We start from the raw sequence: 25,381 nt of genomic DNA, 5'->3' as shown, positions 1-25,381 counted from the left end.
CTGAACATCCTCGTGAAAGTAGGAATACTTTGATTTTTGCTGATCAACAGTTATCCAAAATGTGATTAAATGAGGATCCAAATCATTGGCAGACTTATTGACCTTTACGTATATGCCAAGCTGAGCTACAATTGGATCCGTCGTGTCCCTTGACATAGGTGGGTTCGTTCACTTAATGTAAGGTTACCCACACCCTTTTATCAAATGAATTTATAGAGTGCAGTTTGTGCTCTAAAAAGAGCTTCATATCGTCATAATCTTCAAAGTTTATTTAATCTTCCCAACTTTCGTGGAAAGGCCTACAAGATCAAATAGATTTTTCGTGGAAAGGCCTACAAGATCAAATAGATTTTCTAAATACGTTGGTTCAGCAGAAGGGGGCTGCTACCGAAGCACTAAAGAAGTAATTGTATGTACTGAATAATCGACAAATCTAAAAGGGGCCACTTTTCTCCTACCTTCAAAACCTTAATCTACTGTTTAAGCGAGGCAAATGTACCTTCTCACACTCTATTTTCGACATTTACAAACTACCCTGTAATGGTGGCTGCCGGTGGGAGGTTATGCCTCTGGCAGGGTTGAGGCCTGACTCCCCTCTTAGCAAATTTTCGATTTAAAAAAAAATCGTATTTCAAATTAATGCCCTAATCTTCTTTCATTTATATTTACGTAAGGAACACACGTTTATAAGGGCAGATATCAGTAATATTATTTTGGTTGCTGAGTGTAAAAGCTACCACAATGTATTAAAAAAAATTTGGTCCGATGAGCTCACGGGGCATGGCATTTTACAAAATATTTGTTTGCCCTAAGGACTAGCTGCTTCAGAAATCGGTGTATAGTAGAAAAATGCACTTGTCTTATTTGGGGACTTGAAGTGTGATGGCAAATTACCACAGATTTCTATTTACAGCAGAGGTAACCTTTTTGATAATGTCTGTGACATATTGAGTCTGGGCTTGGTTTCTAGCAAGACTAATCGATAAATATTTTAGATATGTTGTATTCTGAACGTACCAGGAAGTATTTGACTATTCACGGGTCCTGCACATGCTGGGTCTCTATTTGGGCATACACTCTGTTTAGGCAAGCTTTCTAATTACGCAAGAATTGTACAGAAATCTTATTTGAAGTCTTCTTTAAAAGTGCACTGTAGTAACTTCATGACATAATAATAGACTCTGACCTCTCAACTCAATCACCTCATGGAACTAATTGATAAAAGGCCAGACTAGATGGATGGGAGTGAAGAATATCTGATCTGCAATATTACTCAACAACCAGTATGGACAACCTAACTAAAATGGAAAAAAATGTCTCCTCCATAGCTGCCAAAAATGAAGATGTTGATGTGCAGTCAATTTCTTGCTACCATATACTGGTAGAACCGTTTCTTTTATCAGAAAAATTCTACTGTTTCTATTTTTTGTTTTTTTTAAAAAAGCACTCCAGTCTATTATCGACCAGACTCCTATTGAAGATCATTTTTGTGGAGGGAAGAGATGGGTCACTTTTCCTAGCTAGATTAATACTTTTCAGTAGCGGCACTAGTAAGTTGGTTGCCACATTACTTATTACACACAAGATATTTTTAAAAATATTTTTTTATTGGTTAGCTTGAAGATTTTGACAGGTAACTATTTCTCAAACCACATTTTTGTGGTGGAAGGGAATCTGTTGTGTGCTACGTGTAGTGCAGATTAAGTACATTTCTTAAACATGTCTAGTTGACATACGTTCATTAATTGAAATAGTTTGCTGCCCCCACTGGTTTGCTAGTATAATGCAATCTTTTCCACTGAGGTGATAAAATGGGCCCCTGTTTCAAGTTTTGTGGTGTCTGTTAGTGCATAAACTCCTCAAACATTATCCTCTTTATACGTTAGTAGGAATTCATAGAAGGAACTGCTCAACTTTAGCTCTTCAGTGACTACTTTGGCACTTGTTACAAGTTGGCCGTTAATTCTGATGGGCCTGCTAACTTCCCCCAGAGGGGTTTATTAGCTCAGCAGGGAGGAACACTACTGGTGGGTGATATTCCACAGAGGAGTTTCACATCTTGAAAACAGGTGGTATATTGAGGAAAAATATGCAGGAATCTCGGGGTAATTTATAATTTGACACTTGAATTAGGGCCTTGGTGTACTGTTTAAGTTGTGTTGCATGCCTAGCAGCTTAGCCTATTGGTTAGATATGGCTGTAAAAATGAAATATTTCCCAGCTATCGTAAAGGGAATTTTCTGTACTATTAAGGACACGAGGATGGCGAGGATTATGATCTAGTCTCTCCACATAATTACAGCAGCTTTTCGGTGAACAATAAATAATTAATTTCCCATGAACCTCAGGGAAAAGAGTCAACCTTCCAACAAACTATGTCCAGTCAAATAGAGGCAGGACTCCTTGATTATCCTCTGTTGTCAGCACCTTCTTTCTTTGTGACTGCAGACGGATAGTGAATATTCTGTGCCTGTTTCGCCCCTTAAGATTCTGGGGATAAAAATTGTAGGTGTATAAGGCTGGAAAGATTACATGTATTACATAACTTCCTAGCATAATCCATATTAATAATTCACAACAAAGACCACATATAAATCTCCATATGCAGACATACCCACCTTAACGTGACTGAAGAACTGCTCATATGGAAGGGAGAGGTCCAAATGTTGTTGGGTTAATCCTCACCTCCCTATCCTTAATAGAATGGAAACTTTCCTTGACAAAAGCTAGGGCATTTTTCATTTTATGTCTGGACAGGAGGTGAGGATTATGCTGGTTCAGAACTTATCCACAACCAGCAATCAAACCTCTTGAAGGTGGAATCCGAAAACCAGTCTGCCACGTTGAGGATATCTTTTAGGCGATTCCCACAAGCATATGCGTTTGACGCCATAGCTCTGCTGGCTGAATGGTCCTTAAATACTCGTGTAAGTTTTTTTTTTTTTTTTTTTATTGCTATCAGTATCGGGACTTGGTTGATGTCACATAAAACAGTATATCTGGGTTCCGGAGGCAAAGAAGGGCGAATGCTCACAACAGTTTACACACCAAGGGATGTTCCCCAGCTGGTTGACCATATACGGGCAAATGACTTGCTGAAATTGCTGATCTGAATACGTTGACCGATTGATACGCCAAGCCCATCTGATCAGAGAAGCTAGGACATTAAAAACCTGGACAATGTCTCATTCCCCGCCACCTCCCAACACCACATGCGAGCTAGATTTCTCTAACAAGTCCAGCGATCTAGTCCATGCTGACCAATATCGCTTGATAGTACTGTCTGCCCAGGCCGTAGACGGGAGGGACGCAGCCTGTCTTGAAATGCCCAGGACTTTCAAACATCCCCTGTAATCTTCCAGGCCATAGGTGACCGATACCTCCTCAGACTCTAGATAATGGGGATTCCTCGCCGGATCCTCAAGGAGATCCAGAAAGAGTGGTAGGATTGGAGAATCCCAAGAAGGTTCTGGAAGAACTGGATACCAGACATGCGATCTCCAGTTCATGGTCACCAGAACAACATCTGCCACTTGTCATTGGACTTGGGCTGAAAGGTGCATGATCATTGTGAACAGGAGAAACGCATAACCTTATTCCTGTCGCCATTCCAGAATGAAGGCATCCCTGGTTAATGTCGCCGAATCGGGCCTCCAACTGAAATATTTTTGAATATGAAAGTCCAGATATGATGCAAATCCACGTGCTGCAAAGGACTTGGAACATTGATGGATGTAGATGCCAGATGCTCGTGTTAGGGCGATGTCGGGAGTGCCAATCTACCACCTGTTTGGCCATCTCTGGTAGGTGTTCTGCTGAGACAGAGATCTGGTCCTCTAGGCAATAGTCCCAGAAATTGCAGGCCGGGTCTGACAAACTCTTGGATCGTGTTTTCTCCCCAAGATGGTTTATGTAGTGGACTGCTGCTACAAAGTCCCTCTTCAGGAGTACACAACACTGAGCATGATCCATGGTCCAGCACTGCACATCGAACAATCCTGCCTAGAGGTCTTGGCAATTGATGATCATGGGTCGTTTTTGTGAGTACCACAGTCTTCCTGTGGAGAAGTCCCCACACCTGGACCCGACCCGTGCCATTGGCATCGGACTCTATTACCTGTCCGGAAGCTGATTGATAAAACCAAGGGATTCTAGGAGATTCATGTTGTCTGCTTATGTCGCAAGAGGGCCATGATCCAAGAGGGGAATGTCCAAATAAATGATTATGCAAATGCTTCTGGCCGTGGGGGCTTCTAATACAATGGGGCGGATGATATGCCGAAAAGAAGAGTGGTGAACTTGAACGTACCCCATGGCCGTTAAAATTGAAGGAAGCGTCGTAGAGACGGATCGGGATGGTTAGATAGGCGTTCTTGCGATTAAGACATCCATCGCAAGCCATTTAGGGTTTGGGTAAAAGGAGGTCCCGCAAGAGATGGATGCCCTCCGTCTTCAAGTGGTGATACACCCACCACTCGTTGAATTCCTTCAGGTTTATCGCATGTAGGTGTCCCTTTTGTCAACCAGAAAAAGATTGCTTGCGAAGTCCCTTGCATGGAGAAGAATCTGATTATTAAATGGCTTTCTTGTTGAGCAATTCCAAAACCTCCGTGACCACAAGTGTGAATGCTCTGGGGAGAAAATCAGAGGAATGGGAAATTGCCTGGTAACAAGGGGAACTCTAAAATTCTATGTGGAATCCTTTTCTTGTGTGAGCGACCCAAGCGTCTGATGTAAGGGCCTCCCAGTTGTTGGCAACATTTTTTAGCCTGCCTCACCCCCGCCCTTCCCCCTCCACATTCCTCCCGCCCCACCCCCACGGAGACTGGAGACACGGTCATTGGCTCCATGGTTGCCACTGCCACGGTGTCCTCCTCTGACACCTTGTTGACTGGGCCAAAGGCAAGCTACTTTGGCTAGCCTCGATGAAAACCCTGGGTTTAAACATGCATTTCATTGACTCATGGGCTTTGTCCAGTGAGTTGATGGTCTGCAAGTATTTCCCTAATTCTTGAACGAAAGGGGTCACCAAACCAACCCCCCTGGACAGAGGGGGCTGGCTCGTATGTGGCAAGATCTCTAGTTTGGGGTCGGACTTGAAGAAGAGTCAAAAGCACCTCTCAGTGAAGAGGGGGTAGTTAGTGTTCCCTAAAAAAATAATGGCCCTGCCCATACAGACCATTTCAGGGGAGATCAAGGTCCCGGACGCATCTTACTCCCTTTCCGGGGGCGGGGGGGGAGAGATGGGCAGGGGCGGCATGCAATTACCAAAAGAGTCTGCAATATCTCGAATGAGCGCAACTTTATCTCCCAAGGATGGGTGTTGGCTCCCGCCTGCAGGCAGTTGCGCACCTCTTTATCTCGCGGCTTACAAAGCCACCCTGTGACGAATGTTGCAACTTTTCTTGCAGAAGCCCATTTAGAGGAGCTTCGATGTGCCAAGCTCGCCAGATTCAGCATATTTGAGTCTGGTTGGGGTCTTTTGTCCGCTAATATTTCTAGGGCACTGTGGGGGAGGGGTGCCATGGACTAGATCCTGGCTCTTGCTCCACTTTTGAATCTAATCGGTAGTTCGTTCCCTGTGGGGTAGTGTGCGGGTGTGAGAGGAAAGATTACCCTGTGGGGTGCAACCATAAAGGTCCCAATTCTGTGGGCAGGGGTTGGGCATGATCCATAAAGGCCCCCTTTGATCTGTCTAAGTCCATGCTGGGCGTGGGTCACTTTTTATGCTTTTGGAGCAGTGCTAGTAGGACACGCCCTGCTAGAGGTAGCAGAGACATTGGTCCCAAGGGGTCTTCACTCCTAGGCAGGGGTTCAAAACCGCATTCTGCATATTGCAGCAATGTCCTTTCCAGGGGGGCCACCGTCTGCAGGACTACTTTGGATATTGTGGCTTCCACAACCTAGCAGAAGCGGTCATTAACAGGGAAGTAACTGGCCCACACTTCTTTGTGGTGTCTTCAATATCACGCATGGCTGGGGATTACTATGAGATACCCAGGCACTAGATTTGGTAGATATATAAGCCGGGTTTTGCAGCAAATCAGTTGAGGGTTACTGGGAGGGCTTTTAGATGTAGCCCCAGGGGATAGCTGGGTTATTCAGCCCTGCGGAACACCATGCAACCCTTTCTCTCAGTGGGGTATTTGGCATATCTGGGTAAGTGTCCCCAGTATTCATATTAAGTGCCATGCTACAGACCCTTCTGAGGGTGTCCAGCTCCTTGCATGCCGGGCACTGTGTAGAAGCTGTAGGAACCTGGCCGACGACTCAGCTGACGGGAAAATGAATGTGTGCCAGCGAGGCGCGCGATATAGGATTGTGGCTCCCTATAGTGGCAAAAACTCTGCACTGCAAGGCCCCCGGGCGACACTGTTCCTAAATGTAGATCGATAATGGCTGCGCAGGAGCGATTAGGGTTCCTACAGCTGCGCAACAACTAACCATCAGCAAGCACCCCATTGGCTTCAATTTGAGACCAATTCTACAGTTTGGCCTTTTTAAAACTATACCGTTGCAGGTTTAGAGGCACTTAACTCCTCGGCAACGAATAAAGAAGTGCTGGCAACAAAGTATTATCAATGAGTCCTGTCTATGTGATTGGACTTTTTTTTATTGTTGGTCTGTTAATTCTTTTTCTTGGGGTTCATAGGAAATTGTCTTTTTGTTGTTGTTCACCTAATGGCTGCAATAAAAAAGGGGAGAGAATACAGCGTAATCTCGCCTCCTGTCCTGACATAGAATCTAGGCCCACAAGCTGTGTTCATTGGCACTTCTAGTTTCCTCAACTAGAGATCATTGTTGCAAAGAGTAATCCTGTGGTTAAATGGGTATTGTTAATCTAAGAATTTGCAACCCAGTTTAGGCTTCAAAATAACTTACTAATGTTAAACTATATTTTTTGGGGTTGGTTGTACATCTAGCCATACGGTTAATAAAAACAGCTGTTTCCTCATTCATTGATGGCCAGGGAACCAGCTTATGCAAGCAGCATAAACTCGCTCTCTTTTATTTATTTTTAAAAATAAAATAGCAGGGTAATGTGGAGGGTATACTCCTGGGTTTCTTGAACATTTAAAAAGATTTATTCATACTGGCGTTTTTGCAGGTGGAAACCAGCGTGAACTTGCCAGACAAAAGAACTTGAAGAAGAATACGGATAAAGGGAAAAAGCCAGAAGATGGCCTTTCTGCTGCTGCCCGCAAGCAGAGGTAAATTCTCACAACACAAAATCCAGCCGATGTACTGAAGGGAAACACCATTTCTTGATTCACATCTTCAAGCTTGTTTGCTTAGATTAGACTCAAAACTTTTAGATTTTGTGGAGATGAACTACCAGGATTGGAATATATATTTCCGTTGCATAGTAGGATGTATATGGGCACTCTCTGAAGTGCAGTCATTGAAATGAACTGTTCTGACGTGATTGAATTGTTTGTGGAACAATTGAAGATTAAAAACACCCATCAGCCAATTGCTACTGCACACCTTTTTACATTTTTATTTCTTTTCAAACCTGAAAGCCATCTGCTTGCACTACTACCCAGTCACCTATTTTATAAACAATCTTCAAATTTGGAAAATTATGTTGCAAATTGTTACTGACTTTTAGATCTTCGGATTAGTCAGCCGTATTCAGATCTAGCAGATTAGTTTGGGGGTTAGCATTGTATACAGTAGCATAAATTAACGGCACCCTCAAACTTCCGGCGGTTTGTTTTTGGGGTTCAATATGGTCTTTTGATAGAGAACAACTTGGTTATGAACAGAGATTGAGTGCATAGAGGGTCCACTTGTACCTACAATGGCTCTAGCTGCGGTGGTGAACGTGGTGATGTCAGTCAGGGACCAAGATGGGTGCCTTCAAACTAGCTACCAGATAGTGTTTTAGTCCTGGTTCAATCTTGCATCACCCCAGAAAGAAACCAGAGGCCAAGCTGACTTTCTAGTACTTGTGTCAAGCATGTCACTCGTGGATGGCGGGCAGCCATTATTGAGACTATATAACTGCCCATGGTCTTCTCCATTCATTTCCATCAAAGGCTTAAGAAACCCTGTAGGTTTAAAAGCTGAAGCTTTCATGCATCTTGTAGAACTTCGGAACGTGCACGGATGCTGAGGAATAAGGTGGAAAATGAAGTAAGCCTAAATTTGGTAATTCTCTGGCTATGGTCTAGGTGAAGTTCAGCTGCCCAATACCAGGTGGGGTTCGGTACCCGAGAATATTGCCCTTTTGAAAAAAAAATCCTTTTTAATGGGCCATAAATGCATGGGCTTTAGTTTCTTGCCGCATCATACAAACTGAGTCAGTAAATAAACATTCTAGGAAGACATTGGTACAACCAACAAGGATGCTCATATGGTGACTAAAACAGTAAAAAAAGAAAATCCCTTTGTGACCAGAATATGTGAGTCACAAGGAAGGCTGGCCTATGCTGTCACTTAATCCAGTAGATTTAAGATTTAGCCAATTGAATGGTTAAATGAACACTACAGGGTGCAGGAAGTAAAAAGCTCCATGCCATCTGTAACTATTAGTTCTGTTCATATTTGCTGCTGAGCAGGTTGGAGTGGCGGTAGTTCCTGCAACTTGGGATGGTAGCTGGGCTGCAATATTGGGCTTCAAAGGGTGTTGCACAGGCTGAGGTTACTGTAAGGAAAAATATGGACTTGGAACGCCCAACACCTGCTGGACTCAACAGCAAAACTACTGTTTGTATAAATGTGTAGAATTTGGAATATGCAAGGCTAATAGATAAGTGATAATTCTAACAAGATCACTCGCCTATTTTCAGTTTTAACGGGAAGTCAGACCAGACCATCTCATTAGTCGAAAGTCACAAGATGCAGGAATGAGAAACGGAGGAAGAAGCTTCGAAGAGGATGGTGTGAGGGAATGCCACTCATCTGCTTTATTATACAGCACACCTGCATTCAAACTTTCTAGGGACTGATAATAATTTAAGAGCCTCAACCTAACGTTTTTAAAGCCGCAGAATAACTATTTCTACTTTGTAAATGACTGCTCAGCTCCAGCACCCTACCAAAGAAAATTTGCGTTGAGCAAATACTAAGAAGCACTAATTTGTGGAGCAAAAATAAAACTGGATATTGTTTGGCATCTTATTTATGGAGACAGTACCTCTCGGTGTTTAGGACCCTTATTTGCCATATGAATAACTGTGCTGTGTGGCGCAGCCATTGTGTTTATGGCAGTCTGCAGTGTTAAGATGTTGAACTTGACCGACAAGTGTGAGTTTTAATGTCTATCACGTTCTATTTCTTTGTGCTTAATTGTCTGTCACAATCGCCCCCTAAAGCTTTTACAGCTTTGCTGTTAGTCGATGTTGGGAACCGCCCTAGAGTATCAATTAAAAAAAAAATTGTGCCCTGAGGTTATTTAGGAATATGTCTTACAGAGGAAAGCTCAGATAGTTGGCCAGCAACTCCACAGAATATACACCAAATTCCTCGCAAGCCTGCATGCCTGGCTGCCTCATTTTCTTGTTGATGGAGGAAACTCGTATATCCTCATTGCAAAGCTTGAATTTTACGTGTAGCAAGTGCCTTCTTGATTTCAGTGAGGTCTACTGTACCTGAAATTTTATATATCAACATCCTGTGATTCGGGGCAAATCACTTAAACTCACAACCCAAATAACCATACTTTTTCAGAAGCATTTAGTTTTGTGAATAACTGGGACTGTATTTCTGCCACCCTTTTACCACTGTATTGTAGATCATGATTCAGAATTAGCATCTACGAAGATTCTAACAGTTTAGGTCATATGAGGTTTATGAAAAGAATTAAAGTCTACTTAATTTTCTGCCATGATTGTGTCTGTCTACTGTTCCAAAGTCTATTGACAACTTCACAAAAGGACATTAAATCTGAGAGACCTTTTGTGTATGTAGAGATGAGTGGAAAACAGACAGAGCTCATCTCAGAAGCACATTCGAAACCCCTTAAGCTAAATCTGAGGAAATTATCAGAGAAAACTACCAGATGTGCTTGGGTAACCTTTGTGACCATAGTTGTATGTTTGTTATCGGTGGACGTGTCTTCTTGTTTGCTTTTATTTGAACAACACTTTCTTGAAAATGAAAAACAATGTATCCTGTGATTTTAATAACCGGACTGTTAAATGAGTACGTGGCCTCCAACAAAATGCTCTTTAAGGTGAAATATAGGTAAACTTGTAAACCACATTGTAGTAGCTTGAAACCTGACCTTGCGCACAACACCCACCTGTGGATGAATAGGATCTTGAATACCGCCTTAGTGGGAACAAAAATCCGAAAATGTACTGTGCTGTCAACCTCAGTGTAGTATTACTCACTTTGATTTGGACAAAGCCCACCATAGATTATACCCAGTTATATGAATTGATTCTTAAACTTTGTTTACGGGAATCGTTTTTTCTGGTATCCTGTGACTCCCTATATAATCTTTACCTATACTTCCATATTGACAGTAAGGGATATGTATAATCAGTACAGAGCTGATCATGGGCCCTCATGTAAATAAATTCTAGTGCTGTGTGTATTTTTACTGTGTCGTGTAAAGTTAGACCCGGCCAAGCAAAGTCAATGATCTCAACTAGATAACACTTTTTAATTATATCTGGGCTTTCCAGCCAAAGAACGACAGCTGCTATAGATTGTGTAAAATACCATAGCACAACTGAACTCTTAATTCTCCCAGAAGATTCGATATTTATTGGTGCACCCACTCCTTTGGCTGTCGTAAAATATTGAATTACTTTTTTTTTTTTTTTTTTAAAACCTTTATTTACGAATGCACAATACACAGCGTCTGCCTACAACCCCGCGGGGCCGGCCGCTATGACATAGACAGGCAGAGTGAAGAGTAGATTCCGAGGCAGTACGTTGCTGAAGCAGTATATCAAGTCCACATTATAAGTAAGAGCATAGCATCATACAAGTAGGATAAGAAAGGTTTAATTTTATGTTTTTGTCGAAAGAACATCAACACACAAACACATGGTATCATAGTGGCAAGGGTTGCTGGAGGCGGGGGGGGGGAAGTAATGTGGAAGAAGGGATGCTGGCAAGGGGGGGGTGACACGTGCGGGAAAACAGAACATGTAATAAAATTAGAAGAGGAACGTAAATCATGGAGAGGAAGGGAGAGGGACCTCATAGTCAAGCGGGGGGGAACAAATATCTCCTCGATAAGCATTCCACTGAGCCCAAACTCTGGACCACTTCCCTGGGCGCCCTCGAGCCTCATACACAGTCTTCTCTCGGAACATAGACCAGTCCATGTTCTCCTTCCAGGCACTTAGCAATGGTAATCTAGGGGAGCCCCAGAGCTGCGCGATATCTCTCTTCGCGACCATGTTGCCCAGGGTAACCCAAAGTGTCTGGGCGGCATTGCAATCAGACGGTTCCCACACATTCAACAGACAACGACGTGCCTCGGGAAGTAGTGGGATCCCCGTAACACGACTCATTACATCATGCACCCTGGACCAATACGCCGCAATCATCGGGCATTCCCACAGGACATGAAGAAAGGTACCATCCATTCCACACCCACGCCTACATCGACCGTCCGAAACCAAACCCATTCGCACCAGACGCACCCCAGTCAGATACACACGGTGAAGGATCTTCAACTGGACAAAGCGAAGCCGTGCCGGAATAGCCACCTCCTTAGGGGAAGACACAGCTGACTGCCAGTCCTCGTCGTCTAATTCGAGTCCGTCAGCCATCCAGGCCGCCCTGAGCTTCTCGAGCTGGTCAGCTCTGTTGTTGATAAGCTTTTTGTAGATTAAGGAGATGGTACTATCCGGGACATGGCCATCTAGAACACGGTCTTCCAGGGGGGAGGACTGCGGGATATCGGTACCAGGTGGGAAGACGGAGGACAGGGCGTGTCTCACCTGCATATACCGGAAGTGTTCTCTATCATCGAGCCGGTATTCCAGTTTCAAGGACTCAAAAGACTTAACCGCGCCCCGCGCCCACAGGTCCTCCACCGTGCTGATCCCAATCATGTCCCATTTCTCAAACCCTTTCGTCTTCCACAGGTTGCCCAATCGTTCCGAATCATACAGTGGCATCTTACGTGTCAGCCTACCACCCCAGCCCGTGGCCACGGTAGCGTCCCTCCATGCCCGCACTGCACATTTCGTCAGGCCTGTAAGGAGTCGAAAGGGTGCCCTTGAATACAGAGCCCTATTAAAATTGCCACCAGGCAATAATAGTTTATCCAAGGCAAATGCGGGAGCGGGCTCCGGCGCATAGGTCGCATAGTTGATGGCGCTCAGGTGTGAGGCCCAGTAGTACCGTCTAATATCCGGCAGCGCAATACCCCCATCATACCAGGAGAGCGTAAGTTTGGACAAAGCAATACGGGCACGGCCATCCCAAATTTTGCAAGGCGTAAAGAAATCGGGGGAGCGACATCATTTTAAAGAGTGCCGCTCGGCCCAAAGGAGATAGAGGCAAATCGCGCCAACGCCGAACGTCTTGCTTCAGTCTACGGAGCGGAGCATACAGATTCCGCTCGTAGCGGACCGAAGAGGACGTGGATACAAAGATCCCCAGATACTTAAAGCCGTCGGCCGCAACCAGAATGGGAAACCTGCGGGGGAGAGGCGGCAGCGTACCAGCTATGACATAGACACAGGACTTGGTCCAGCTAATGACAAGTCCCGAGTTTTTACCAAAGGACGTGAGAACGTCGAAGAGAACGTTGAGCGATTTCTGAGGGGAAGTGAGATAAAGGAGGATATAATCCGCGTACAAGGAGACACGATCCTCGAGGTCAGGGGACCATCGGATCCCTTTGATAGAGGGTTCCCACCGGAGCCATGCGGCAAGGGGTTCGAGCGCCAATGCAAAGAGGAGCGGGGAGAGCGGACAGCCCTGACGTGTGCCTCGGCCTAAGGGGAAGGGGTCCGAGCACCTACCATTCACCGCAACCTGAGCAAGTGGGCGTTCGTAAAGAAGCTTGACCCATGCGATGAAAGTAGGGCCAAAGCCAAATTTAGCGAGGGCCGCCCATAGGTAGGGCCATTCAATAGTGTCGAATGCCATTGTGGCGTCCAGGGAGGCGACCACTGCCGGCTCGGCGAGGGTTGGAGCTCTCGCGAGAACGCTGTGAAGTCTACGCAGATTGAGGGCAGTGTTCCTATGGGGGATAAAACCGGATTGATCCGGGTGGATCAGGTCACAGATCACCTTAAGCAACCGATTGGCCAGTACCTTAGCAAGGATTTTGGGTTCCGCGTTAAGGAGGGAAATGGGGCGGTACGAGGCACAGCGGTCACGCGGTTTACCATCTTTATAAATGACGACTATGGTAGCGAGGCGCTGCTCGAGGGGGAGTCATCCGGCCTCAGCCGCCTCGAGAAACATGTGACGCAGGTGGGCGGCCATCTTGTCGGGACAAAGTTTGTAAAGTTCAATGGGAAGTCCATTAGGGCCCATCGCCTTTCCCGAGCGAAGGGAGCGGATTGCGAGGGCAATCTCGTCGACAGTAAAAGGGGCCTCCAGGGCAAGGCGGTCCTCATCCGACACAGAGGGCAGGGCGATGTCGCGCAGCAGTAGCCTGGAATCGGCCTCATCTCGATCGCTAACAGGCGTGTAAACCGTCCGGAAGTGGTCCACAAAGCAATCAACAATTTCACCCGGACCCGAGACACTCTCACCAGATTCACGAACAATGGCAGGAACAACACGACTCGCACGTTCAGTCTTATCCAGCCACGCAAGGAGCTTGCTAGCCTTGTCACCCACATCATACAGTCGGCCAAGCTGATTCGCCCGCATCAATTTAGCAGCGTCCGTGACACATGCTCTATAGTCAGCCTGCTTCAATTCCAAGGTGTGCAAAAGAGCAGGCGTGTCATTCCCACACAGCTCGCTTTCAAGCGAAGTAATTTCAGTTTCAAGAGCCACAACAGCCTCCCTCTTAACCCTACGCTCTGCAGCAATGAAGGATAGGGCGGAACCCCTAATAACCGTCTTGAAGGCCTCCCAAAGAACAGTGGGGGAAGTGACCGAGCCCACATTCTCAGAAAAGTAGCAATCTATTCCGAAAATGCCAGGGAGGAATGGGGGGGGACCCTGTTGCCAAGTGGACCGCCCACAGAAATCGTAATCAGCAAGGGGGAGTGGTCAGAGATACCTCGGGGAAGATGTCGTACCTCCCGAAGAGTGGACAGTGTGGAGGCTAACATAAGGAAATAATCGATACGGGAGAGGCTACCATGCGCACCAGAATGAAGTGTATTGCTGGTGTGTGGGGTGTAGTGAGCGCCAGACATCTACCAGGCCAAAAGTATCAGCCATCTCACTGAGCCACATCTGGGACTGCAACAGTACCCTAGGGGGAAGTCTATCACATTCACCAGACATTACAGAATTAAAGTCCCCACCCAGGATCAACAATCCGTCCGGAAGCCCAAGGAGAGTCCTGCCAAGATCAGCATAGGTGGTGGCCTGCAGTCCCGGGGGGATATAGACAACAACAAATACGATCTGTTTACCCTCCCACCTCCCGGAAACAGCAGCATACCGCCCACGGTCATCAAGGACAACCTCGTCAATAGCAAGAGCAAGGGAAGACTTTACCATGATACCCACACCCCGAGATCCTGAAGTGAAACCAGCATGTGCAACCAGGCGATAACCCCGGCGGTCTAAGGCCTTGCAAGCGTTTCCAATCAAGTGGGTCTCCTGAAGGAATACAACATCTGGGGTGTGGCGCCTCAAAAATTGCAGTACAATGCCCCGCTTAATCCTATCACCCAAACCGTTGACGTTCCAAGAAAGAACCCGCAGTTCACCCCCCCCCCATTGTGACAGACATTCCACCCCCACCCACCAGCAAAACCCACAGTTCAGAGATATTGCGAAGTGTGAAATACCATGAAAACAAAGACAAAACAAACTAAACAAAACACAACCGAATACCCCGGAACCAACCCCAGAACCAAAACCCGTTACAACACCCCCCTCCCTGCACCCCTGCTGACTAAAAAGCCACCCCCAACTGCAGTGTGCCTGTCGCCCCATATTATCTACACAAAGAACCCCCCGAGGAGGAAGGGAGAAATCACCCGTTCCCGCACCGTCACGGGCAGTAAAACAATGAACAAAGTTAATTTACATAGTACGTTGCATAGTCTCAATCGGAACCTCTGGGGCCCCAATTACTCCTGGGCCGTTGCACCACCTTCCGCACCACCAGGGCCTCCACTTCCCGAGTCATCTGCCGGCAGCGAGTCTAACCAGTCGGCAACACGTTCAGGCTGATCAAAAAAGTAGGCACGTTCTCGAAATTCGATTCGTAGCCGGGCCGGAAACAGCATGGCGTATTTCAGTCCCCGATCTCTCAAGCGACGTTTCACTCCAAGGAAACCCGATCTTTGTCGCTGCACTTGGGGAGTGAAATCGGGGTATATGGAGACAGAGTTATTGTCATATTTCAAAGGACCATGCTTACGGGCGGCCTGAAGGATAGCGTCCCTGTCCCGGTAGTGAAAAAGCCTCGCGATAATCGGCCTCGGTGGGTTTCCTGGCTTCACTTGTCCTCCTGGAAAACGATAGGCGCGCTCCACGGCAAAGAATTTACTGAGTCCTGCCGGAGCTAGTTGAGCGACAATAAGTTCCTCGACCAACAGGTCGGTCGACACGGCACCATCACATTCCGGCACTCCGATCAGGCGTATGTTGTTCCGCCTGGCCCTGTTGTCATAGTCCTCCATCCTCTTGAGCAGCAAATCGTGCGAGGCACGCAGATTACCAATCTCAGATTGCGCCTCAGCCATGTCCGTCACCAGACTCGACGCTTTGAGATCTAGAGCCTTCACCTGCTCATTCGTTTTGGCTAAGTCGGCACGAATAAGAGTTACATCCACCGCCACCGTGTCTATTTTGGACACCACGGCTTCGAATTGTTGACTCATATCGGCCTTAAGTCCAGTGATGGCAGCCAAAAGATCTTGGAGCGACACTTCCGACGAAGATGGCATGTCCATTTGAAGTCCTTCAGCACCAACGTTTGTGGCCCCGGGGGAGCCCCTCGGCTGGGTGTAGCGTTCGATCATGTTGGACTGGATCGATCCCCCCCGGGTCGCAGCCTTCCGGCGTTTTTCGGCCTCCGCTTTGGTTGCCATCGCACGTTCAATGCTGGCCGGGTGGCCAGGAGAAGCGGCGAGAAGGAGGAAAAGTCTCGAAACTCCGATGAGCCAGTGGAATGGGAGTGTCGCGACCTCCGTGCCAGTCCTACGGAGGAAAGTGAGGGCTGCGAGAGCAACAGGCGAAGGCAGAGTAGGAGGAGACAAGAACAAAGAGGTTAAAGCCAGGAAAGAAATCCTCTCGTGAGTGAAGAGGACTCTGTGACGTCTAAGATCTCAGAAGAGAAGTAGATCTCCTCAGACACATTCCTCAGGAGAAAGACCTGAGAAGGCCCCAAAAAAGACCACTCCAGGGTCTTCAGGGCGCAGTCCCTCAAAATCCCCTTCAGTTAAAGCGAAGGGGAAGAAGGGTACTGCTTGTGAGGTGAAACAAGTGAAATCTGCCTCAGATCCACCAAAATCACCTCAGAAAATCAAGATTACCATCAAACTGACTTCTTCTACGCCCTCTGAGGAGAAAGGTAGTGGTTCAGCACTGTTGACGAAAAAGGTGTCATCGACAAAAACACCTCCGTCGTAGACTAAGAAATATGGTGGGTAAATCTCCGATTAAGGTCTCTCCATTGCTGCCATCTCACCTGCTGGAAGATTCGGAGGAGGAAGATGACGAGTATGGGTTGCGAGTAGCCCTTCGCAATTGCAGGTCAAGTACCAGGAGGTGGATTCTGAGGAAGAATATGGGGGTTTTCAGGAACATCCATAAGAACAGTACCAATATCGCCAACAGCAGCACGAGGAGATGACCAATGTGCCATCCTTTGTTGAGGGACCTCCAGGGCATGTTGGGGTATTATAGGAGATACCCAGCGACTCCAGTCACTCAACAAGTCCCAGAGGTTATTCTGCGTCCCCGGTCAGTACCAGGGACACCGGTTCGTAGGAGAGAGATTTTGCTGGAGCCTACTGCTAGGTCTCCACCACCGACGACGCATCACGATACCTCGGATGACGATCATGAGGATGGGGAGATTGCGGAACCAAGTGCAGAATGGAATGACTATCTCATCCCCTCACGTTCAACTCCTATGCCGAAACCAGTAGATTCTCCACCGGAGGACATCAGTGGTTTTCACAAGTTGATGGAAAGATCCACTAAGATTTGCACTCACCATGACTGAGGATAAAGCGGAATGGTTTTTATACGTCTTCAAAGATTCGTATCGCAAATCTGTGCGATCCTTGCCAATCGTGAGTCACATTTGGGAGGAAGGATTAAAAGACATGGAGACGCCAGCTACGGTGACGCCGGTTCTGGCCAGACTAGATAAAAAGTATAAGGCATCTATGGATGCTCCAGCTTGCCTTTTGGGTCATCCCAAACCAGATTCTGTGATTACTCAGGCGGCGCAACAGAAATCCAGGAACCCAACTGCTTTGATCACAACACCTCCGGACAGAGAGGGCAGAATGTTGGATAATGCAGGAAAACGTTTTCCTTCATGTCAGCTCTGCTAGTGAAAGCAGCTAATGCCCTCGCTATCTTGTGAAGGTACAACAGGCAGATGTGGTGTGACCTGTCTCCATACATTTAAACAGGTGCCGGAACCAGAGAAGCAGGCGGCAAAGAAGATTCTCCTGGAAGGGCAGAGGACTTCGGCGGAAGTCCTAGACTGCGCTATGGATATAGCGACCACATCTTTTTGATCCTTGGGAGGAACAGCGGCCCTGCGCTGGCAAGGATGGCTGCGAGCAACGGCGTTTAGGCCGGAGGTGCAAAACAAGATTTTAGACCTCCCTTTCAATGGAGAAGATCTGTTTGGGAAGCATATTGACGATACTCTGCCGTATCAGTATCCTTCTTGATACTCTGCAAAGGCTCTAGGGACACTGCAATACAGAAAAACCCCTTTTCGTGGCTCCAGGGGCAGAAGGCAGTCCTCGTATAGAGGAAGATACCAACAGGGGATATCTTGTTGTTCGGCCTCATTGCAGCCTTACCGTCAACAGTACAGTCGGCGTCAATCAGGAGGATATACAAAATCAACTCCAAGAGGACTGGGTGGCTGGGCAAAGGACAACACCCGTCGGCAATGACAACCTCCATCTTCCGGCTATGTCAGATGCTCCCCTGGGTGGAAAGATTGCTCACTATCTTCACAATTGGCGGAAAATAACAACGGACCAATGGGTCCTCAAATAGTTCAGTTCGGTCATACCCTAGAATTTCTTCAAACGCCCCCTTGTACGCCACCGATGAACCAGAGAGCCAACCATCTGCATAAACTCCGGCAGGCAGGAGATTCGGACAATGCTCCAAAAGGGAGCAATAGAACCGGTACCGAAAGTCCAGGAAAACAAGGGGTTTTACTCCCGTTTTTTTCTGGTCAGGAAAAACCAGCTCCAATGGTGCCCCATTCTGGATCTCAGATCCTTAAACACCTATCTCAAGAAGCAATCTTTCAGGATGGCGTCTCAGCAGGACATCATTCCGTTATTGAACCCAGGAGATCATATGACTACATTGGATCTACAAGACCCGTATTTCCACGTGCCGATACATCCTGCACACAGACAGTACCTTCGGTTCTTAGTAGCCGGAAGACCTTACCAATTCAGGGAACTGCCATTCGGCTTGAAGTCAGCGCTGAGAGTACTCGCGAAATGCTTCCTCAACACCGCTGCTACTGGAGCCAGGCAAAGACATCAAACATTTCCTTACCTCGACGACTCGTTAGTCAAAGCACCATCAAAGGTACAGGCCAGAGCGTCAACACAGGCCTGCATAGACTTGTTTACCAAACTAGGATTGACTCTCCATGAGGGAAAGTCTCTCCTCCACCCAGCAAAAGTGATCACATTTCTCGGGGCAATATTAGACACAGAATGCAACAAGGCGTTCCCCTCCGAAGAAAGGCAACTGAGGATTGTGTCCCTCTTTCAAGACTTTGTAAAAAGAGTCTTTCAGTCCGCAGGTACAAATCCTTGCTGGGCATGATGTCCTCTTGTATTCCCCTGGTGCCTTGCTGCAGGTTAACTATGTGCCCATGGCAGGAGCAGATCTATCTCCAATGGCGTCAAGCGGGGGGATCCTTTGACGATACAATATGGGTGACACCTGTGATGGTACAGGCTGCAGAGTGGTGGACACAAAAAGTAAATGTCTCAAGGTCTAATGTTTCTGGCAAGAGCGGCGCCTCAAGTGGTGACGACGGATACGTCTTTAGAAGGATGTGGAGCTTTCCTTCAGGACCTTCAAGTCAGCGGTCGTTTGAAGGTGCATGAGCAGCAATTGCACATAAATCTGCTGGAGCTCAGAGCGATCCGCTTGGCATTACTAGCTTTTCTACCAAGGATAAGAGGTTCGCCGGTGTTGGTAAGAACAGACAACACTACGGCAATGCATTATGTGAACAAGCAAGGCGGAACAAGATCTCTCTCCCTGTCCCAGGAAGCCCAGAAGATATGGGAATGGGCTCCTAAGCAAGGAATATCATTGGAGCAGAACACCTCCCGGGGGATCAAAACGTCAAGGTGGATATTATCAGCAGACTCAAATCGCCCTGCCACGAATGGGAGCTGGACCAGGGGATCCTGGACATCGTTTTTTGAAGATGGGGAACACCGATCGTGGACATCTTCGCTACGAAGGAAAACAGGAAATGCCAGTACTTCGCAAGCTGGCTTCCCCAGAAGGGATCTTGGGGCAATGTGTTTTCCATGGCATGGTCCGGCGTCTTTGCCTAAGTTTTTTTTCTCAAATTCCTCTTCTACCCCGCGTACTGGTGAAGATCAAGAAAGAACCGTGCAGGCTGATCCTGATAGCCCTGTGGTGGCCCAGACAACACTGGTTCACGGAACTGCTGCTGCTGTCGGACCGTGCAATTCGGTTGCATCCAATTCCATCGCTTCTGACAATGTCCAAGGGTCGGGTGCTCCATCCGGACCCGAAATCCTTGCGATTAGCAGCCTTTCTCCTGAACACTGAGTTTAGTCATCTGAACATCTCACATGAATGTAGGGAGATCCTGTCCAAAGCAAGAGCGGAGAGTACCAACAAAACCTACAGGATGAAATGGAAGAGGTTTTGTCTGTGGCGTAAGAGGCATAACATTAACCCTCTTACTACTGCACCTCATCAAATTCTTCCTTACATTCTGCTATTGGCAAAGTCAGGATTAGCACATGCTTCCATCAAGGTGCATTTGGCTGCGTTATCTCGCCACAGGAGGTCATAGTCAGGCCCGTCCTTATGGTCATCGAGGGTCATCAAGCAATTTATGAAGGGGATATTCAGGGTCTTTCCTCCAGTAAAGCCTCCACCACCACTATGGAATCTGAATATAGTACTTTCTCAATTGATGAAACCACTGTTTGAACCGATACAGGGCGGACCTTAAGTTCTTGTCCTGGAAAGTGGCTCTTCTCATTGCATTGACTTCAGCGAGAAGAGTAGGTGAACTACAATCGCTCACTATTCAGGAGCCTTTCCTACAGTTTCAAGAGGATATGATGATTCTCAAAACGAACCAGAAGTTCATTCCGAAGGTGCCAACTGACTTTCATCTGAATGAACCGTTGGTGTTGAAACGCTTCTTTCCTCATCCGTCAACAGCAGCGGAAAGAGTATTGCATTCACTGGACGTTCAGATGTATGAAGTTTTACTTGAAAGAAAGTAAGGCTTTTAGCAAGTCTTCTCAGTTATTTGTTGCTTTCAGCGCACCCAGGAAAGGTTTCCCGCTGTCAAAGAGGGGAATTGATAGATGGATTTCTAGTGCGATTATCTACAGTCATCAAGCTGCTGGAAAGCCTCTGAATGCACGAGTTCGTGCCCATTCCACGAGGGTGGTGGCCACATACATTGCACTGTTCGGAGGAGTGCCAATCCAAGATATCGGCAGAGCAGCGACCTGTGCATCTATGCACACCTTCACCAGGCACTACTGCTTGGAGGCAGCCGCAGAATCTGATGCGGCGGTGGGAGAGGCAGTACTGCGGAATATCATCCAGTAACGGTGAGCCTTTTTTACATCCCTCCATCCGTAATTTCTCTTGTTTACAAAGTCACATTTTTTATATATATATATATATATATATATATATATATATATATATATATATATATATATATATATATGATTGAGGTAGTGTGGCTCACTGGTTAGAGGCGGCAGACCCGAGAGCAGAGGACGGCCCGGGACCAGGGTTAGATTCCCGGCGCGGCAGGTTTCTGGACCAGGGTCAGCGGACTCGATAATTCTCTCGCCTCGGTGCCCACTCTGATCAGCGATCACACTCGGCAACTCTGGGCATTAGCTTGCCTCATCTTCACTAACGGCCCCACCAGACCGCCGGGGATGCCTGGTCTCACCCTGGAGATACCCATTAAGGGACCATCTCTCAGGGAAGCCAGGAAGGGTTTCGCAGCGGTCGAAGCGCGGAGATACTCCCCCGGGAGTGATTCTAGCGCTATATAAACACGCAAATTAAATTAAATTCACATGCACCCACCCGCCCTGAGAGGCTCACCTCTGATTTAGCACAAGAAGTGTTATATACACAAGTGCATGAAATCTGAGGGGCAAAAGGTTCTCTAATGAGCGTTCTAGAGGGTGAGGAGCTCTGATTGGTTCAGGGAAAAGTTTGGGCCTTTTTTACATAACAAAGGCTATGGGTTGCAAAAGGGAAATGGGCCTAGGCCTCCTTTCAGTTTGCTATACTACTAAGCACTGCTTTTTTATATACCGGAGACTCTCGACGACTGTGAATGATTCAGGCATGTGAATCTATGAAAGATTCCAATACTGGAGAACTGAAGTTACAGGTAAGTAACTTGTTTTCGTTCCGGTCATGTACTGTCCCACTGTTATGAGACACTCTGACCCATATAACGACATTTCCTTTTTGCATCTATATCTAGTAAATGTAACCATACATGATAGTAGGACTTTTTTTAGTTGAGCCAGAGTATGGGGAGAGTTGAACCATTTTCGGGCCATAAAGCGGGGGATGAGAACAGCTTTCCCAGGCTGGGATGGGCATATTGCATGCTTTCCTGAGTGTGGCACCAGATGCTAAAGCGAGGCAGGGTGCAGACTGGACTTGTATTAAAAACCACGAAGACGTTGCTGTCAATGGGCTGCTAATTAATTCTTCTGTAGCACTGCTATTTGATAGATGATAGGGGTGAGGAATGGGACTGCTGTTAATTGGGCGTGAAACGTTTTTAGACTAGAACATGTGATTTTGTCCTCTGATAACTGCTTCAATAAGACTGATTCAAGGCAGTTGCAGAGTTCTCACTTCATTAATCCCTTGTTTTGGATGCTTCCTGCTGGATGAGCCATCACCTAGAAGGTGTCTGAGGGATAGCTATAAAATGGGATTTGAAAGAGAGCCTACCCAAACTGTTTCTGAAATCTTATAGTGAATTCATGTCCCCTGTCTTGAAAATGTGTATTCAAGTGACTACTCCACTTTGTTCTGCTTCAAACTTTTCTTTACCAATGAAGGGAGTGCTCTGCAGTGTGCTCTCAGGAGCTGCTCTGTGACCAGGACCGTTGTCTCCATGACAGCCTGTCTCCAAGAGGTGAGGAGAAATCACCTAAAGTCTGCAACATGCTGGAGAAGCGGAGGGTCTGCCTAATACCTTGGCAGCTGGTCTGCCCATTGTGAAGTAGTCTGGTCCTGTAGGATGAGGGCATGCGCAGTAGAAGCTGGCTATGTTCCTGTGAGAGTGAGAAGTTACTGACTGCCCTTTGGAGTAAAGCCGGAGCCAACCTGTTATGAGGGCTTTTCCCGAACTCCCAGTGGTGGCCTGGCCTTGCCCTGGACTGCATACAGGAAGAAGTCCCCTAAATGCTTGGTAGTGCTGCTGCTGTCTGACTGCCCATTGAATTCAGAGTAGGGGCTGACATTGCTCCCCAAAGCATCAGATGAACCTACTTTACTAGGCATCGTAGTTGCAGTTTTAAATCTTGCATCTGAGTCCTATTTAATTATTGTATTAAGTCTTACTATGATAATAAAGTACTTTTATATTAGTGTGCCTGTTTGACCCGGGGGAGGGAGGAAGTTCATAATTCTTGCCCCTCACACTAGATCCAAGAAATCTTGCTACCCTGAGAGCCCATTGCAGAAAGAAGTTTAGTTGGCACAGTGTACAGGCACATTTTAATATTGGCCCGTCGAATCAGACTACCTCAACCACCACAGTTATGGCCAAGTTGCCTGTGTCTGCTGTGTGAACCCCCCCCTCCACACTCCCGCACATGAAGTCCGACAGAATGCCTCCTATTTTAGGAAGAGGCTAACATTTGGATGGAATGGAGAACTTGTGGGATTACTGGCGTGGATTTGCCAGAGGTCGTCAAACAAGTTGTCTTCCTCAACCAATCAAATGGTTAAGTGCGCTGCAAAGACCTCCAGATTTTTTTCAAGTGGTGCTATACAATGTCTTGGTCAAACAATAGGGTAACTGCGATCCTCTGGCAGTCGTTTGCCAGTACTAAAACAAAGTGTTTTTTTTCATCCCTCTGAACCTGGCACTTTTGAATCTATGAACACCCTGAATCTCTGGATCAATCCAGATACTGTATTTTAACTACAGATAGGAAGATCGTTTAACCTAGCATTGTAAACCGACTTGCTTCATGTAGAGGAGAGCAGTGTGTATAATGTTGCAACTGTGCAGTTTAATGGAGCAAATATGCAAATACTGTTAAGTTGGTCGCACCAAATTTCAGTTTCAGTAAATTGGCAAATGGTAAACTTAGCTTATGCCCATCAGCTGAGGTATCTGCCTAAATACTGGTCATAACTCATTAAATAATGAACGTGTAATGTAAAGCTCTTGGTTTGATGTAGAATTTACTTTGCTGCAATTATAGAACTTTTTTATGCCCCAGATGTATCTAGTAAGAACCATTTTCTATATGGATATTTCGGCACATTGTACATTCAACCCTCTGATCATATATACTTCCTCGGCAGAGTGGTTATTTAGGCATATTTTGAATGGAGACTTTACAGAAGAAATTACAACTTGATTAAGTGCCCCAGGAAGTCTGACTTCTTGCCAGCTCTGACTTTCTATTTTCTTATGGTTTTGCTCAGGCTCACTGATTGCGGTCTTCTTCCTGTGGCTATATTCTATGTGGAAATGCCATTAATAAACATCTCCCTCTTTTCGCAAAAGCAACATACCTGCCCTACAGCAGAGTTTTTGCAATGTAAAAGATTAAGATTTGTGCATGCTAGTTGGGGTTTCTTGCTTGTTCCCAATGGGCAAGGGTTCCTTTCGTGATTGCTATGGCCCATTGGGTAAACCTCTATGGCGGTTGTGGTGAGGCAGGTCTCCGTATGATTAATTATGCTTACAGATCTGTTTTTCCCAAACGATGGGTCAAGCTGATTTCTGGTGGGTTGTGAAAGAGCAATGAATAAAGATGTGTTTACATTTTGTTTTTATCTTGTCACGTTTGCTATGCTTCTAAGACAGATGTCAAGTCCTTGAAGTTGTAGTTGGGATTTAGCATTCATTGTGGTCGTTTTGCTGACCTGTGACATTTTTGCATATACAGGGACGCTGAGATCATGCAGCAGAAGCAGAAAAAGGCAGCAGAGAAGAAAGAGGAGCCAAAATAGCATAGTTTCCTGACCAAAGCAGACGAACTTGATAAAGAAGAAATCACCTTCACACCTGTTTTCTCAATTTGCCTTTGTTGTGAAACATCTACCTATGGTGCATTCATTACCCTGTATTTTTTCCTCTTGATCTGGATATTTCACTGCTCTGATTTTACAACAGAATGCATAAATTCTTTGGTTAATTTCATGCCTTTGTGTGTGCGTGTGTATATATTATAAATAACTGTCTTTTCTCGTCTTTTAATTACCAATTTTGCATTTATGGTTTTTCTTCCTCACTTGGGCTACTTGTATACTGCATATGTAATGCTAAGCTGTCCAGTAAAATGAAGCAAGAGAAAACCATACATTTTGTATGCATGTTGGGCCCACTGAAAAATATTTAATAAATAACTTTTTTTATTTCCTAATGTTCGTATTTTTTTTATTAAGTTGACTCATTTTAAGTTGCAAAAGTAACCCGGACCCAATATGGTTACAAATGTTTCTTGCATGTGTGTCTTTGCTGAAAAGACTGCCAGCTGGGCTGACCTCCTTTACGTTCAATAATACATGGTGTCTTAACACCATTAACTTGTTACTTACACTTACCTACGCATTTGGTATTGCCAGAGTACTA

The 25,381-nt window shown here is 46.2% G+C and overlaps 1 protein-coding gene across 1 annotated transcript in view; it reads left to right on the top strand.

Moving 5' to 3' along the window:
• SERF2 (small EDRK-rich factor 2) overlaps nt 1–25,172 on the top strand; it is a 33,753-nt gene extending 8,581 nt beyond the window's left edge. The window contains exons 2-3 of the mRNA XM_086950541.1: nt 7,109–7,211; nt 24,696–25,172. Coding sequence (XP_086806667.1) covers nt 7,109–7,211; nt 24,696–24,759 — 167 coding nt within the window. The 3' untranslated portion in view covers nt 24,760–25,172. The remainder of the gene's footprint in view (nt 1–7,108; nt 7,212–24,695) is intronic.
• Nucleotides 25,173–25,381: the final 209 nt, after the last annotated feature.

The sequence above is a fragment of the Lissotriton vulgaris genome, unplaced genomic scaffold (genome assembly GCF_964263255.1).
Source record: "Lissotriton vulgaris unplaced genomic scaffold, aLisVul1.2 SCAFFOLD_1097, whole genome shotgun sequence".
Lineage (NCBI taxonomy): Eukaryota > Metazoa > Chordata > Amphibia > Caudata > Salamandridae > Lissotriton > Lissotriton vulgaris.
Note: the sequence above shows the minus strand (reverse complement) of the source record. Positions and strands in the feature narration are given on the sequence as shown.